This window comes from Mus pahari, chromosome 20 (genome assembly GCF_900095145.1).
Source record: "Mus pahari chromosome 20, PAHARI_EIJ_v1.1, whole genome shotgun sequence".
In the NCBI taxonomy this organism is placed as follows: domain Eukaryota; kingdom Metazoa; phylum Chordata; class Mammalia; order Rodentia; family Muridae; genus Mus; species Mus pahari.
Genome location: NC_034609.1, coordinates 30431528 through 30449438, shown reverse-complemented (window position 1 = coordinate 30449438; position 17911 = coordinate 30431528). Strand labels below are relative to the sequence as shown.

The window sequence follows — 17911 nt, the reverse complement described above, 5'->3', positions numbered from 1 at the left end:
GAGCCTGTTACAGAGAAGGGGGAACCAGGGGAACTGCTGCCTCAGGAGCCCGAGGAGGGGGAGCCGCTACCAGCCGAGCCACCGAGGGAGGGAGCAGCCATAGGCAGTGTCCCCTGCCCGCAGGCTGGGGAGCAGCCCTGAGGGCACGGCGCTGCCCAGGATAGCGCGGGCCCTGTGGTACTTGCATCTTGAATAAAACCGACGACTGTCGCCACCCGCCTGCTGTTCCCTAGGATGGGCGTCCGGAAGTTACGCGGGAACTACGCTTCCCGGCTTCCCGGCGTCTGTGGCGCTAGCGGAAGGAAGGGCCGCGGCGTTTCCCGGCGCCATGTTGCTGCTGGGCAGGCTGCCGCGGCCGGCGTGGGGTCCGCGGAGCGGGGCGCAGAGCTGCAGCTCCTTGGCCGCCTTGGAGGGCCCCGCGCGCACGCGCTCCTACTGGCGGTACCTCAGGCGCCTTGTGTGGGGCGCGCCGCAGCCGCCGTACGCGCGCGTGTGCCAGGTCGGGGACCCGGTGCTGCGCGTCGTGGCGGCCCCGGTGGAGCCCGAGCAGCTAGCGGGGCCGGAGCTGCAGCGGCTGGTGGGGCGGCTGGTGCAGGTAATGCGACGGCGCGGCTGTGTGGGCCTCAGTGCACCGCAGCTCGGGGTGCCGCTGCAAGTGCTGGCGCTCGAGTTCCCGGACGCGCTCCTCCGTGCCTTCTCACCGCGCCTGCGCGAGCTGCGTCAGATGGAACCCTTCCCACTTCGGGTGCTGGTGAACCCCAGCCTGAGGGTGTTGGACAGCCGCTTGGTCACCTTCCCCGAGGGCTGCGAGAGTGTCGCTGGCTTTCTGGCGTGTGTGCCTCGCTTCCAAGCCGTGCAGATCTCAGGTGCAGAGGTCGTGGGCAGCGGGGTGGTCTTGCTCTCCCTGGCTGGAGACAGTGCAGACAGTGGCACTCGGGAGCCGACGCAACTCCTGAAGAGCAGGGCAGGCCCGCATAGATGGGTCGCGGGGTGATTCCTTAGCTATGGAGTCAGTCCTTCCCCTTTCTCATAGGTAGGTATATAGATTTCCATGTAAGTGTGTCTCTATTGCACACATGATTTTCCTAGTTTATCTGTTGTGGTGGGGCTTGTGTAAGAAAGTGGGACCCAGATTTACCCAGACTAGGGCAACAAACCATTCCATGCCTAAGCTCACATTTATGGAATATGGTTATTATTTGCTACAGTGCCAAGCTGAAATACCTTTGATAAACAGCACTTGAAAAGAGTTTTGATTTCTTATCCTTGCCCTGTAGTAGTGCTGGAAATCACGCTGAGTAAAAAGTCCGGCGCTGTCCAGGCATGGTGGCGCACGCCTTTAATCCCAGCACTCGGGAGGCAGAGGCAGGCGGATTTCTGAGTTCGAGGCCAGCCTGGTCTACAGAGTGAGTTCCAGGACAGCCAGAACTGTACAGAGAAACCCTGTCTGGGAAAAAAAAAAGTCGGCGCTGGACAAAGTTGGGGTATCCTTTCTAGGAGGGATAAGAGCTGTTGTCCACATTCACTCTTCGATGTTGCCTCTGTAGACAGGATATGAATAGGCATGGCCAGGGCACGGGACAGAAAATAGGGACAGGAGGTTGAGCATGAATTCAACAAAGCCTCACCTCATCGAGCCTGTAACTCCCTCTGCAGGACTGGACCCAAAAGGAGAGCCAGTGGTATGGTCGGCAAGTGGTTGGACAGCTCGAATCATCCAGCATGAGATGGATCACTTGCAGGGCTGCTTGTTCATCGACAAAATGGACAGTGGGACATTTACCAATCTCCACTGGATGGAGGTGAATGACTAAAGCTCTCCTTGAATTGAGGATCTGGAAAACTAGCATGTAGATTAAGATGGTCACATCTTGTGCTTCAACTTGGAATTGGTTCCAATCTGACAGTAAACCGTGGGCTGCTGCTGTGTGCTGGTCTGGGATGAAGATGATAGAAATGCTTGCCCTGAAATCAGATCTGACAGAATACGATTACAGCAGGAGTACAGATATACCCTTAAAGAAGGAGTGGCTATTTCCTGACAATTTCCCATGGAGAGGAGTGGGCAGGTAAACATTCTCTGTATGGACACATATTCTACCCCCACAGCCAACACTTGATTGATAAGGTAGACCAGATATCCAAAAGATTTGGTTTTTCAGGACCAGGTTTCAGGTTTCTCTGTGTAGCCTTAGCTGTCCTGGAACTCACTCTGTAGACCAAGCTGGCCTCAAACTTAAGAGAGATACCTGCCTCTGTACTCCTGAGCGTTGGGACTGAAGGTACGTTGAACTACTGCTGGACTCTAAAGTTGTCTTAAAATGCAGGGTCTTAAAAGTCTGAGTGCGGGCCAGGCAGTGGTGGAGCACGCCTTTAATCCTAGCACTTGGGAGGCAGAGGCAGGCAGATTTCGAGGCCAGCCTGGTCTACAAAGTGAGTTCCAGGACAGCTAGGGCTACACAGAGAAACCCTGTCTCAGAAAAAAGGAAAAAAAAAAAAAAGTCTGAGTGTGGTGGCACACCTTTAATTCCAGCACTTTGTTGGAAATCATAGGCTGATGTTTGAGGTCATCAAAGGAACATAGTGAGATTCTCTTAAAAGAAAAGAAAAGCTCAAATCTGGGGTGATGGCTAGGCAGTTAGGTTAAAGAGTACTTGCTTTTGTAAAACCCTAGAGTTCGGTTCTGAGCATTTATATCAGACAGCTCATTGTATCTGTAACTCCAGCTCCAGGGGATTGAGTACCTCCTCCTGGCCTCTGCAGGCACTGTTCTGGGTATAAACTTACACAGAAACATAATTAAAAGAAAATCTAAAGAACAAAGCTTCTACTGGTAACCACTTTTGATCAGAGCAAAGCAAACAGTGAAAGGCCAACATAATCTTGGCTACAGATTCAGTTCTGGCCCTTTCATTTTCAACTTATAGCTGGAGCATAAATAGCTCTGGTAGAAAGAACAGTACTTAAAGTGGAGGGACCTGGGTTTGATTCCTAACATCAAGTAAAATACAGAATAACACCAGCTATTGGAGGACTGGTGTCACCCAGCATTTCCAGATCTACCTTACCTGGGGACCTTCTAAACCAGGTGGCATCTATTCAGTAGCAGTTACTAGGTTATCTCATGGGAACATAGACCTAACATTACCATTCCTATAATCCCAGCCTTTCGGAGCTGGAAGCAAGAGGATCAGAAGTTTAGGATCTGCCTGAGCCTTACGGTTTGCAGGCCTTATGAGCACCCCTGCTTCCTGCCCTGCTAAGGAAAGCAGAGAGCAATCCAGAGGGCCTTACCAGAAGTAAGCTTTACTCTCAAAGAACTCCATACTAGAATCAAAAATGAGAAGACCCAGTAGCTCAATAAGGGAAAAGGTTTTATTAGATATCTCCAGGACAGGACCAGCAGAGGCTGGGCTCAGTTCTCAGGTGAAGGCAGCGATAAGATCTGCCTGTCTGCCGTCTCTTCTGATGGAAACGGCATTGTGTTTGCAGAAGCTGTCAGCTCCTGCAAGGAGGACCTGAAGCTCCAGCTGCAAGCTTAGGAGGGTGGGATGGCTTTTCCTACTTTACCACAGTCAGCTCACAAGTAGCCAGAGTTAAGAGGAAAGGAGTGAGCGCAGGGCCTGGCGGCTCCCACTCCTTACCATTTCCCAGATGGTTTTCTCTTTATTTATAAACAAGACAGAAATCAAAGCAGCATTAATTTAGGGGAACAAAAGTTAGACAAAAACAGATCAGGGCAAGGAGTGTGAGCATCCAGTAGTGAAGTATGCAGAGCCAGTGTCAAGTGTCCTACAGGGTGAAGATCTCTGCAGCTGCGGAGGCCCCTTCTTCATCCTACTAGGGTGCCAGCCAGGCAGTAGAGGAAATACTATTGACTTCACGACTTCAGGCCCTGCCTGGCCACTGGTGTAGGAAGTCCCATGAATTTGCTCCAGTCAGACTCAATTTCATTATCACATGAAGCTTTAGCTCTCCTGCCCAAAGTCCTCAGAGAATTTCTTTACTTTCAGGAGGTCATCTGCATTCACTGTGGGCCGGGTAGTGGCCAAAGACCGGAGCATGTCCGACTGCAGAGATAAACATGTAGCTGAAAAAGGCTGACCCCAGGTCCTCAGCACTCTCCTTTTGTCATGCTATCTAGACTGACAGGAGGCCTGCCTTCCTTCTGAAAGACTACTTCACCCTTCACCCCGCAGCTCTCATCCCATCCCAGACGTAGTTCTGTTACTGAATTCACCCCACATTGCAGACAGCTGACAAAACTAGGAGAGGTCTAGACTGTTCAGGTAAGAGCCATGTGAAAAAGATTTTCACTGGCTTCCTTCTGGACTAAAAAGCCAGGCCTTGGAATGATAATTAGTGTCTTGACTTTTCCTCTTATAGGCCCTAAGGACCTCAAAAGGTCCTTGCACCCCAAAGGTTCTGGAAGGGCTATTTTGGACTTCCTGGTTTCCTCCCAGTGGGTCACTTACCATGCAAACCACAGGCTCTAAGAGTTTATCACCAGGGACATCCATCCAAGTCATCTCTGTGGCCCCTGGGTCTCCTGGAGAACACGGGGTCAGAAGATCATCAATCATCACATTAGGGTTGGTTCGAGAAGGGCCACAAACCTGAAACCAAGCAGAGACTGTGAGGCTGGCTCTTGTTGGTAGTGTGTACATCAGGACCTAAGGATGGCTGAGGGGAGTACTGAGGTTCTAGTCATCAAAGTTGGAGGAGGAAAAAGCACCTTTAAAACAGTCTGAGGGTCTGAAAGACGACTCAGTCAGTGCTTAAAGGCACCTGGCATGCAAACCTGGTGACCTGAGTTCCATCTGTAAAAGAGAACCAACACCACAAAGTTGTCCTTTTACCTCCAAAATACGTGGTGGCATCTTCATATACTGCCCTCCCCACCCCCACAGCATTTAAAACAAGTCAAACAAGAAACCTGGTGGCAAACACCTGTAATCTCAGCACTAAGAAAGTACAGGATGTATTAGCTCAAGGTCATCTTCAACTATAGTTGAGTTTGAGATTGTCCTCGACTAATTGAACCATCTTAAAGACAAATGTACATGGGCTAGTGAGATGGCTTAGCAGGTAAAGGCAATTGTAACCAAGCCTGATGACCTGAGTTGGATCTCCCAGATCCACATAGTAGCAGAGAACTCATGAACTCTATGTGTGCACGTGTAAACAACCAATAGACAAAGGGTGAGAGGTCCTGGAGGGTTGATTTGATTACAGTGTGATCTTCTAGCTGCTGGCCTCCAGATCTTCCCTATAATGCTACCAAGACTCATCCCAACTGTACCTGCAGCAAAAACGTTCCCCTCACTGAAGACTCCTGCAATGGGGAAACACCTAAGCAAACCAAACCCTCAGGCGATGGCTCAGGTCACTCCGGTGTGGTTTGTCTTCTGATAGAGCAAACCGCTCACCCCGCCACACTTCTGAAACTCCTGATGACGCCACTTTGCTCTGGCAGGTACTCAGTATTTAAGGAGAATTAGCATTTCTCTCACTGGTTGTCTGCATTACTGCCTTTCATACACCCAGGACAGGGCTGGCACTCAGCAAAGATGTGCCTGAATGAGTGGGCAAATCCCCTTCCACTTATTTTGTCTGGCACAGTGCAAGTTTTGGTTTGTGTGCACCCTGCCCTCCCACATGATGCTGCCTATCTTCTGTTTCCTATAGCTAAAGAGCATGTACTCCAGCAGTAACTGCAGGCAGGATGCATGGCATTGCTCCAGTTCTAGAGCATAGGGTACTTAATACCTACCCTTGGTTCTCCCACAGAGAATGTCCCTTGAGCAGACAGAAAGTTGTTGGAGAGGCTACCGACACCTCCTGACAGGCAACACTGCCTAAGCCACTGCTGCCACTCACCTTCTTGAAGTGTGTTGCTGACTGTACTTTTCTGACTGGCTGCATGAGGGAGTCCCGCACAATGATGCTGATATCTGCTCCTGAGTAGCCTTCTGTCTTGCGGGCCAGCTCGTGAATGTTAGCATCTGTGAGGTTGTGGGGTGTGCTTCCCAGATGTAACCGAAACATCTGGGCACGGGCTGCTTCCTCTGGCAATGGGATATAAATTCGCTTTTCAAACCTGGAAAGATGCATGACATGAAATGAAAGCTGATAGCAGGACGGTGGGAAAGGCAAGGCCTGCCTGCATGTTGAAATGAGTGATCCAGGCCCAGTACCCAGCTTTACCACAGGGCTCTACTCCACATGCAGACTTGAGAAGATTCTAGAGAAATGGGGGCAGATGGCTGGTCACAAACTGACCATAGCTAAACAAAGATAACGACTCCTTCTGGGAGAAGACTCACCTCCTCCTGATGGCTGAGTCCAACACCCAGGGGATGTTTGTGGCACCAAGAACAAGAGTCCCATCATTATTATTCCCCACTCCTGTGGAGAATGGGAGACAAGTGACTGAAGATGCCTGCAGGAGCAGCCAGGCCCCATGGGAAACTAAACCATGTCTTGGGGCTTCCCTATAGCACCACTTATTCTGAGGGATGGGAAGGGACACAACAAAGGTCTCAGAACCCTGTCTGAGGCATCAGAAGTGACTCTCCTCCATTGTGCCCAGTGCAGCTACATAATGGAGTCCTGGGTTGCCTTTAGGTAGAAGACAGCCAAAGAGTGATAAGGTACAAGCACACACCTTGCATCTGGACCAAGAACTCTGTTTTGATCCTGCGGGCAGCTTCACTTTCATTTTCATTCCGTGACCCACAGAGGGAATCCACCTCATCAATGAAGATGATCGAAGGCTTATGCTGCCTGGCCAGCTCAAACAGGTTCTTGACTAGCCTGTGAGAGTGAGAAAGGGGTCAAGACCTGGACACTCCACCCAAACATGCCCACCCTGAGACCCAGTCATTAAACCTGGTGCCTCTCCCACAGGAAGGCAAAACAAACAAACAAACAAAAAAAAATGGCAAGAGGAAAAACGGGGCAGACAAGTCCTCAAACAGACCTTGCTGTGGCATCAGCCTCAGATCTTGGGAGGGAGCCCCATTCATTAGCTCTGGACTTGGGAAGAATCCTTCCCTTTCTCTGAGCCTCAGATTCGTATCACAGAATGGAGGTCATCTTGAGGGATAAGCTAAACCCAATGAGGTGCCCCAAAGAGGATATACAACTGACTACAGATGTGACATATGTCTACTACCCCAACCCTGAGGAGGTAGTGCCAGGACAATCAGAAGTTCAAGGTCAGCCTCTGGTACTGATGGAGATTGTAACCAGCCTGTGGTACATGAGATTCTGTCTCATAAAACCAAGAAGAAAACAAGCAGGTGATACACACTTACACTTGGTTCATTTCCCATTTTTACTTTACTTACATTGGTGTTCTGCCTGTATGTATGTCTGTGTTGGGGTGTCAGATCCCCTGAAATTGGAATTATAGACAGTTGTGAGCTGGCTGTTGTGGGTGCTGAGAGCTAAGCCCAGGTCCTTTGAACCTCTGGGCCATCTCTCTCACTCCTTTTTTAATTTGCTTTGAAGGAAGGTCTAATTACACAGAGCAGGCTGACCTTGAACTTGTAATCCTTCTGCCTCTGTATGCTGAGTGCTAGGATTACAGGGGTGCCTCGTCTTTTCCACGTTTCCAGACATATGTGTATCAGGACAGCGTCTCAAGAAGTAAGAGCTTGTTCTGACTACTATCCCCGATTATCCAACAGCAGCTCCTCTGGGAAGTGATTTCCAAGGGGCCAGGAAGCTGGACTACCAGCAGCTGCCAAGGCTGCTGTAGCATAGCTGATGGCTGACTTACTTCTCACTTTCCCCCAACCACTTAGACATCAGATCCGAGGAGGACACAGAGAAGAAGGTGGAGTTGTTGGCTTCTGTTGCTACGGCTTTGGCCAGGTAGGACTTGCCTGTGCCTGGGGGCCCAAAGAGCAGTATACCCCGCCAAGGAGTGCGTTTGCCTGTAATAAAGAATGAACAGAACTCAGCTGTTTCCTGATGTTGAAAAAGGAACAAAGGAAAGTTGAAGGCAGAGGCCTGCTCAGGAGGCAGAATGCTTGTCCTATAAGCATGAGTACTAAAGTACAGCTCCCCAGCACCTGGGAAAATACCATGCAAGAGTGATGGCCTGCCTATAAGCCCAGAGTTTGGAAAGCAGAGCTAGGTGAGACCTAGAGTAAGCTGGCTGGACGAGCTGAATCATTGAGTTTTGGGGTTAAGTATTGGCCCTGCCTCCCCTGCAACCCTCATCTGTCTGTCATATGGTGAACAGCAACTGAGAAAGACACCTGACATCATCCTCTGACCTCTATATACATGTACACATACATGCATCCCCACACATGGGAACATATATAATTATGCATGAACATACCACACATACACAATCAAGTTGTGGGGTTGGAGAAATGGCTTGGTTAATAGCACTGAATACTCTTTCAGTAGACCGGGGTTTGATCCCAGCACCCACAAGGCAGGTCATAACTGTAATTCTAGTTTCAGGGGATCCAGCACTCTTCTGGCCTTTAAGGCAACTGCACAAATATGGTACACAGACATAACATGCAGACAAAATACCAATATACTTAAAATAAAAACAAATCTCGAAACAAAGTTATAAAGTTTATATAAAAAATAAAGTGTAAGGCCTTTAGTCACAGTCACTACAGGAAAACAGAGAATTCCATAAAAACTACTGATTTTAGAAGAGAACCAAATACCTGTTGGGAACTCAGACCTCATCTTAATAATGGCCCCATGTCTTCAACAAGGGAATTGGCCAGCTCTGGTTCCTGACTCTACTTGCTCATTGAGATGGTCTATTCCAAGTCCAAGTCTTAAGTTTCTCAGGCTGACCTACAACTCATTACGGATGGTTGTGAGCCACCATGTGGTTGCTGGGATTTGAACTCAGGACCTCTACAAGAGCAGTCAGTGCTCTTAACTGCTGAGCCATCTCTCTAGCCCTGGCCTACAGGCTCATAATTTAACCAAGAATGGCCCCAACCTTCCAATCATCCTGCCTCCCAAGTGCTGAGACTACAGGAATGACAGTGCGATACACCACATCCGATTTCTGTGATGCTGAGAACCAAACCCAGGACTTACACACGGTAGAAGAACTGCCATTCAAGTATTCTCAGTGCACAAAAACATCAGGGTCAGGGTCAGGGCTATAGTGCTTGCCTAGGTCCCAATTTCCATCCCAGCAAAAGGAAAGAAACAAACCAACCAACAAGTCACATAGTAGATGGCTGTGGTGAGCAGAGCAGACACAACAGGCAGCCAGACCAGAATCTACCCTCTATGAGCTGTGTCCTGAGGACATGAGGCTACCTACCATCTATTATGAGACACTGAGGGCCGAACCCCAGCTAGATTCCTCATGCTGGTAGTTTTATACCTGGGCTAGTAACTACATTCTATTTTCTTATTTATTTATTTATTTTGTTTTTTCGAGACAGGGTTTCTCTGTGTAGCCCTGACTATTGTAGAGCTTACTCTATAGACCAGGCTGGTCTTCAACTCTGAGTCCATCTGCCTCTGCCTTCTAAATGTTGGGATCAAAGATATGCATCATGCTCCTTTCTTACCTGTGAATAAGTGTGGGAATTTAATTGGCAAAATCACAGCTTCTTTGAGAGCCTCTTTAGCCCCCTCCAGCCCAGCTACATCATTCCACCGTATGTTAGGCTTTTCCATCACAACAGCACCTACAAAAAGGAGGACCCCAGACTGACCAATGAGCACAAGTAACCAGAAAAGAACCCATGGCACACCCCTCCTATTACCACAGGCCTCAGGCCTCTTACCCATCAATTGTTCTTGTAATTTCTTTTTCTCTGGGTTATCCCCTTCGCTGTCACTGTCACTACTAAGAAAGGAAACAGAAGATCAAGTTGGCCCTCCATTCTGGAAGCAAGGAGGCTCTGTGAGTGAAAGCAGCTCTAGTAGCACACATGCTTATTATGCATGTGCACGTGTGCGTGTGTTGCTGGCTTACCATTGATGAGGGACAAGCAAAAAGATATCTAAATATGAGTGCCACGATCCCTCAGAGGAAACATTCATAACCTATTCTCAATTCTTCATTAAAGGAATAAGGAGACTGGCAGCTGCCTTTCCTGCAGGCTAATGAGGGCACTGCGCTTCAGCGGAGCTGAACACCAAGTCAAGTCACTGTAACTGTCAGAGAGGCTTCAGATGAACTCAAAAACAGACGAACAACGTGGAGTTGCCACTCCAGAGAATTCAAAGCGCAAAAAGATATGAAGTTTAAAATTAAATAAAATCAAAGTTAATAAATGTAAAACTACATAATGAAACTTTGTCTCAAAACAACATAAAACTGTTAAAGGGGGCTGCTCTCATGCCAACAGCCAGCTGCTGCCCAGCCTTCGCTTTCCCATCCTCCAACCTCCCACTTCCCATCTCCTGTCCCTTTCTCAATCTGTTTTCATTCTGGGAAGTCAGACACTGTTTTCTGCTTACTGAAAGCAGCTGCTGGTGTTTTACCCCGAGGAGATAGACGCCCCCTAAGAAGGGTGCAACAGAAGTCCAAGGCAGCTTTCGCATCAAGAATGATGCTGGGGGCTGGCGAGATGGCTCAGCGGGTAAGAGCACCGACTGCTCTTCCAAAGGTCCTGAGTTCAAATCCCAGTCAACCACATGGTGGCTCACAACCATCTGTAAGGAAATCTGATGCCCTCTTCTGGAGTGTCTGAAGACAGCTACAGTGTACTTACATATAATAAATAAATAAATCAGGGGAGCAGGGGTGGGGGTGGGGTATAGGGAACTTTCACGATAGCATTTAAAATGTAAATAAAGAAAATAATAATAATAAATAAATTTTAAAAAAAGAACTCTCTGAAAAAAAAAAAATCTTAAAAAAAAAAAAAAAGAATGATGGCAACCCCGTGAAACAGGAGCATGCGCCCAGGGACTCTGGCCCCATGGCTGCATCCCCCAGCACACTCACTCACCCCTTGCCTTCACTCTGGTTCTCTTTGACTGGCTTCTTGCCATGTTTCTCTTTGTTTCGTAAATAGTCCTTCAACTTCTCAGCTCTGTCTAGGTACTGCATGCACTTTGCTCGAATGCTCTCCTTGGCCTTGTCACTGTGTGCTTCATCTGCAGAAGGAGAAACGCAGTGGCCTCCCTGAGCCCCATGTGCCTGCCCTCCCCTCCAGGGCACTACAGCCAGGTGACCCCAAGAGTGACTCACATTTGATGGCGTGGAGGAAATACTCCACAGCATGCTGGTAGAGACGGAGTGCCTCCTCGTAGTTCTTGGCTTTGTCCTCTTCTGTGGCTTTTGTCACCAGATCGATGGCTTTCTGGAAAGGCAAGGCATATAGCTCAAAGCTCCCCAAGGGATCCAAAAAGCTTTGGAGTCACAAGCAGCAGAATGAGATTAGATGGGAGTTAGTGCCAGGCCTGTGGGTTTATTGGTTGCAGGCCATTACGTTGCCCTACTTTCCTGCCACCAACTAGAAGGGCTTGAAAAGACAGCTGGCCCTCTTAGGGAGCTCGGTGGTCAGAGGCCACCCCGTCCTCCATTCTGTTCTCAAGCTTGGCTAATGGAAACTGACATTAATGTCTGGGGCTGGGGCTCCAAAGGCAGGCCCACGGAACAAGTCTGAGTCTATTTCAATGCTCCAAGGGAAAGATGGACTGGCTCAGCAAAGCCAGAACATACTTAGTCCAGACTCCCCACCGCCACCCCCCCACCCCATCCCCCAAAAAGTAGCCTGGTGTGGTGGCGCACACCTTTAATCCCAGCACTTGGGAGGCAGAGGCAGGCGGATTTCTGAGTTCGAGGCCAGCTTGGTCTACAAAGTGAATTCCAGGACAGCCAGGGCTACACAGAAAAACCCTGTCTCAAAAAACAAAAACAAAACAAACAAAGTAACCAGTTAAAGCCCTTCGTGGACCTGATAGTTTCAATCCAACAGAACCCTCAAAGACACCTCTATCCCCTTCTACTGCCTAGGCCACTCCATGGGCAGAAGAGAAGAGTTTTCTTGAACTGCCTAAAGCTGATGTCTGGGAAGGGAGGCTCAGCCACATTATAAACCAGTAGCTCGTGGAGGGACTGCCTGCTGGCTCTCAGAACTCTGGAGGGCTGCCTTTGAGAGACTCAGTCTCTGCGGGGCCACACTCTGCGCTCAACTGGAGGCCCATACAAGCCAGCTTCAAAAACTGCAGCTTCTTAAATCCACAAAAGCCATCTGGTGCGGCACTAGCCGCCTGGCAGGCAGATCCCACTACAGACCCTGCTCTAGCCACTGCAAACAACCTCCTGACCAGCTCTTGGCAGGGCCAGGCCATTTGTTTAGCCATCTCATCTGTAAGAAAGGCACACAGACAGCTCTGTAAGACTGCCAGGCTGGGTGAGGAGGCAGGCTACATGAGAGGAACTCACTAGAATGAGGAGACAGGAAAGTGAGAATGTCAACAACAGTCATGCTTTGATCCCTGTTGCTTACACACAGCATGGCCAGCTGACCCATCCTGCAGGTGAGCGAACTGTTTCTGTCTGTCTGCCTGTCCATCCATCCATCCATCCATCTGTCCTCCCCCGCCCTGGGTTTTTATAAACCATGGAGACAGGACCTGGTCCTGGTGGCCTCTTTTCTCTACAGTTAACACCCTCAGTTCTTTGGACTCTGGCCTGTCCCTTTAAAATGAAGTATAGTGGGAAGGGTCAGAGGGCTGCTGTGATGGCTCAGTGGGTAAAATCACTGCTGTGCAAACCTGGAGCTCCGAGTTAAATTCCTAGAACACATGGAGGAAGGAGACACCTAATTCCTGAAGAGATTCCACACTCAAGGAAAACCTACTGCTCCTGAAAGTTGTCCTCTGGCCTCAACACACATAAATAATGTATAAAATGTAAAAAATAAGGCAAAAAAGATAATTCAGCAGTTATAAGCATTTGTTGCTCTTGTAGAGAAATCTGGTTTGAATCCCAGCTAGGGGATCAGATGCCCCTTCAACTCTTCCCAGGTACCTAGCAAATAAGTAGGAGCAGAAAACAAACAGACAGACAGACAGACAGACAGACAGACAGATAGATAGCCTGCCTGGTGGTGACATGACACATACCTTAATCCCAGCACTTGGATGGCAGTGGCAGGTCAGAGACCAGCCTGGTCTATGGAGCTAGTTCCACAACAGCCAAGGCCACACAGAGAAACCCTGTCTCGAAAAAGCATCCCCATCCCAAAAAAACAAACAAACAACAAAACAAAACAAAAAACCCTGGTACACAGACATATAGGCAGGCAAAATAAGCCCAACAAAACAAAAGAAATATGGATCTGGGACGATGACTCTGCAGTTCATGGTACTTGCTGCTCTTTGTTTTGTTTTGAGACAGGGTCTCACTCAGAGCTCTGACTGGCCTGGAACTCCAAATGTAACTGAGGCTGGCCTCAGCCTCCAGCGAGGTGCTAAGAGAAAGGCGTATGCCAGCGAGCCTGGCTGCACTTGCTGCTCTTGCAGAGGCCCTTGTTTGATTCCCAGGAGCCTTGTGGTGGCTCAGGACTGTCTGTGACTCCAGTTCTAGGGTATCAGACACCTCCATCTGGACACAGAGAGCATCAGGCACGCAACAAGGTGCATATACACAAACAGGCAAAATACATGCATCAAAATAAAAGAGCAAAGTGTAGGTTCAGAACAATACCTGAGGCTCCTCCACCCCCCCACCCCCCCAGAGCACAGCAGGCCTGTCTCACCTCTGCTGAACACTGTTAGAGCTCCTACTGGTGCACTACAGTTTTCTGGCAACCAATGCTGTCTTTCGCTTGCTAAGGAGGTCTTAGTTTCAAAGGAGAGAAACAGCTTTGCATAACAGGAGGTAAGGTGACAAATTAAACTGCCAGCCCTGCCACATCTCTAGTGACACCCATGGCAAAGGTTGAGATGAAGAAAAGGTGTGACAAATGGGTGCTCACAGGGACCTGACAGAATTTCCGTTAAAAACCCAGTCAGCAAGTATGCTGGGTTTTGTGGGCTATCTAATCTCTGTAGCACAAATGCAGCACAAATGCAGTTACAGACAATATGAGCTAGGATATTATCCAATAAAACTTTATTTATAGGCATCAAAATCTGAATTTTAAATTATGTCATGAAAGCCTGAAAGCCCCTTTCCCCAAGTCATTTAAACAATGTAAATGACTGTGATATTAGGTTAAGTCAAGTCAGACAGAACTACACATTGTATGAATCCATTTAAAGAAAACTTTAGCCAGGTGATGGTGACACATGCTTTTAATCTCAACACTCAGGAGGCAGAGGCAGGTGGATCTCTGAGTTTGAGACCAGCTTGGCCAGCCAGGATGGCTAGGGCTATACAGAGAAACCCTGTCTTCCCCCCCCCCCCAAAAAAAAAGAAAAAGAAAAAGAAAGCAAGAAGAAACTGACCTGTGGCCTGACTTTCATAGTGCTAGTCTCTGGGGGAGAAAAGACATCAATAGTATCCCTGAAACCAGCCATACATGTTACACTACTGACCTGCCATTGGTCCAATAGTAGCACAAAAGTTAGGGGGCACTCAACTATATCTGGCTTGGATCTGAGGCCCTCTGTGTAGGGAAGGATTCAGATCTGGCGCTGGAAAGCTGGTCAGAAGCCCATGGCTGAGGGACTACAGGCCTAGAGAAGAACCTACACTTTTTTTTTTTTTTTTTTTTTTAAAGATTTATTTATTTATTATATGTAAGTACACTGTAGCTGTCTTCAGACACTCCAGAAGAGGGAGTCAGATCTTGTTACAGATGGTTGTGAGCCACCATGTGGTTGCTGGGATTTGAACTCTGGACCTTCGGAAGAGCAGTCGGGTGCTCTTACCCACTGAGCCATCTCACCAGCCCGACACTGTTGTTTTATTAGATGACATGATATCGCCATGTCTTCTAAATATTTATACTTATCTCCACACATATAATCTAGGCCAGAGAAGCTGCCGCCCTCTCAGTGGTGGTGAGTTAGATGATTAGCAGTAGGTGCAGAGACTCCTGAGAATAAGTGTCTATTGAGGGAGGGCTCAGCCCTAAGTAAGACTGTTATCACCCCATGTCCCCAAGGTACAAGGGAAAAACTGGAAGAGGGGAGGAAAGAGCCAGAGAATGGAGGGGTGCTGTGAAAGATGAACTCACTAAGAGCAATCAGAATTTAAGAAGCACTAACTGGGCATAGCTGGTTACTGAGAGGGAGGGCACAGGAGTAGGGGGTGTACTGGCCTTGCCTGAGGGGTGAGTGGCAGTAGCTGGAAGAACACAAGACCCAGACTCATTGTTGACAAGTATGAAACGTCAAAGAATAAAGTAAATCCCAGGAAAAAAGAAAGTGGCTTCCTTCCTCAGCCTGACAGCCTGAGTTGAACATCAGGAAGAGAACCGATGTGTGCATGTTATTCTCTGACCTCCCCACACAGGCAGGGGATGGGAATGTGTGTGTGAGCACTGGCATACCCAGACACATGGACACCATACATACATATGCACGCAAACACAACAATGTACAATGCCACAAACAGAGTATGCTACATGGGACAGAAAGGTTGAGGAGCAGTGGTTAAAGGTGATGATTCAAACCTCTAAAAGCCCTGGATGGTACAGTTTAAATATATGACCATTATAGCACAAGTGCTAGCTCTTCATAAAACTGTTTCCTAAAAGTTGGATAAATATTCTTGGTTCACAGGTAGTGCTAACTCTGGCCAGGCAGGTGGGATCGGGCTGAAGTTGGTTTAACCCTTAGAACAAACAGAACAGTTTCTGCAGTGAATAATGGGCTCTGGCTCTGAATTCCATCTAATTTCGAGCCTTGTACAGAAATGTACTCCTGTATTTCCACTTGGAGCAGCCATCCCCACCACCACCAGGTATGCGAATACCAATCACTCTTTGAAGCTCTGGCTAAAGTCCCTTCCTTCATAAAGTCTTACTTGGTTCCACCCAAGTGCTTACTTTATGAGCAAAGGCTTACCGAGAACATGATATGCTGAATCTATGTTATAATTGCTTTTCCTGAATTATTGTCTCAGGCCGTCTGACAACCACCCTACAAGAGCACTGCCTATTTTAGTGATGAGGAAATCCAACATTCCAACATCCAAAACCTAGACACACTGGTGAGTGGCAGGGCTGGGATTTAAACACAAGCCTGAGGCCTTGACCGTGTTTATGCTTTCTGACAGCTCCTTCATCCGGGCGGCGCCACCCCAGCATCACCCTGCAGGACGTAGGGAATGAATGAAGGGTGGCTGGCCGAGAAAACCGGGGAAGCAGCTCAGGGAGCTGCCAGGGCGCCTGGCAGGAGCGAGTGACCGACGCTCCCGGAGCGACCTGCGGGACCCGGGCGCGCTCAGGGGGAGGCGGCGCCGCTGCAAGGCAGCAGTTCAGCCCCGGCTGCGCGTCCTGGACTCCGGCCCGCCGGTTCGGCTTGGGCCGGGGCTCAGTGGTGACGTCCTTCGGGCTCCGAGCGCGGGAGAGGCTCCAGCACGGGTGGGACGATGCAGCCCGACCGGGACCGTCAGGCTGGGCTCCGAGGAGGCCACCGCCCGTCCGCTCCGCGGCCCGCAGGCCCTGCCGCCTTGGGCCTCCGCGGGCGCGCCGCACCCAAGTACCTGGAGGGTTGACGTTGTCATTTCATATCCTGGGTCCGCTCCACACCCCGCGGTGCTGCTTGCGGCCTCGGTCCGGCCCGGAGGAGCCGAGGTGGCGGGTCCGCCGCTTAGGAGCCCGGCAGGTCGGCTTTCGGCGCGGGCAGGGCTGCCACTAGCAGTCGGAGCCGAGTCCGAGGGTGAACGAGGAGCGCGGCCCAGAGCGGCCCAGCCCGAGTCACGCGGCTGCCGCCCTGTGGCCATGGCCCGCAACTGCAGACATCGCTCCTTCGAGAGGGGCGGGGCCTGCCGGAGGCGGGGTCTGGTGGGATCCCGATGAAGGAACAGCCCGAAGGTCGGTAAAACCGGAGTGAGGGGCGGAGCCGCCGAGTGAGGGGTGGGGCCAACGGGGGCGGGGCCTGGAAGATCCGGGAGAGGGGCGGGGCTGGACGTGGACAAAGATGGGAATTCTGGGCGGAGTTGAGAGTCAGGTGGGCGGGGCCGGTCAAGGGCGTGTCTTGTGAGAGAGTGAAGGGCAGGGCGGAGGGAACAAGGAGAATCTGTACCCCACTTGAGTTAACCTAACCATAAAAAGTAAACTCCCAGCCGGGCGTGGTGGCGCACGCCTTTAATCCCAGCACTTGGGAGGCAGAGGCAGGCGGATTTCTGAGTTCGAGGCCAGCCTAGTCTACAAAGTGAGTTCCAGGACAGCCAGGGCTACACAGAGAAACCCTGTCTTGCAAAACAAAAAAAAACGTAAACTCCCTGGAGCTGTTTTCCACCTATTTGATAGGTTATGTTGGAGCTGTTTTCCACCTATTTGATAGGTTATGTTAATTAGTATTTACCTTGCCTGACCTAGGGACCAATGAATGAGCTAGTGTATACATAGTGAATGCCAAACTGTGGGTTCAATCCTTGGTAACTGTTAGGAGAAAACGATTCTAAAGCCTGTTTTTTTGTTTTTTGGTTTTTTTTCTTTTTTTTTTTTTTTTTTGGTTTTTCGAGACAGGGTTTCTCTGTATAGCCCTGGAACTCACTTTGTAGACCAGGCTGGCCTCGAACTCAGAAATCTGCCTGCCTCTGCCTCCCGAGTGCTGGGATTAAAGGCGTGCGCCACCACCGCCCGGCCACTAAAGCCTGTTTTGTGATGGTTTTTATTTATTATAATTTTTTCAAGACAGGGTTTCACTGTGTTGCCTTGGCTATCTTGGAACTCAGGATGTCGACCAGGCTGACCTCGAACTCAGAGATCCACCTGCCTCTGGCTTCTGAGTGCTGAGATTAAAGACTTGTACCACCACCGGGTTT

At 49.5% G+C, this 17911-nt stretch overlaps 3 protein-coding genes across 3 annotated transcripts in view; 2 read left to right on the top strand and 1 right to left on the bottom strand.

Moving 5' to 3' along the window:
- Positions 1-164, top strand: part of Cog8 (component of oligomeric golgi complex 8) — a 7493-nt gene extending 7329 nt beyond the window's left edge. The window contains exon 5 of the mRNA XM_029532413.1: positions 14-164. Coding sequence (XP_029388273.1) covers positions 14-164 — 151 coding nt within the window. The remainder of the gene's footprint in view (positions 1-13) is intronic.
- On the top strand, positions 7-1929 carry Pdf (peptide deformylase, mitochondrial). The gene is made up of 2 exons (XM_021220012.2): positions 7-866; positions 1657-1929. The coding sequence occupies exons 1-2, from the start codon at positions 329-331 to the stop codon at positions 1812-1814; spliced, it is 696 nt and encodes a 231-aa protein (XP_021075671.1). The 5' UTR covers positions 7-328; the 3' UTR covers positions 1815-1929.
- Positions 1930-3357: 1428 nt separating this feature from the next.
- Vps4a (vacuolar protein sorting 4 homolog A) lies at positions 3358-16841 on the bottom strand. The gene is made up of 11 exons (XM_021220011.2): positions 16625-16841; positions 11210-11321; positions 10968-11115; positions 9795-9856; positions 9576-9695; positions 7787-7943; positions 6668-6816; positions 6327-6408; positions 5881-6100; positions 4476-4616; positions 3358-4070 (listed from the first exon to the last, which is right to left on the bottom strand). The coding sequence occupies exons 1-11, from the start codon at positions 16643-16645 to the stop codon at positions 3969-3971; spliced, it is 1314 nt and encodes a 437-aa protein (XP_021075670.1). The 5' UTR covers positions 16646-16841; the 3' UTR covers positions 3358-3968.
- Between the last annotated feature and the right edge of the window lie 1070 nt (positions 16842-17911).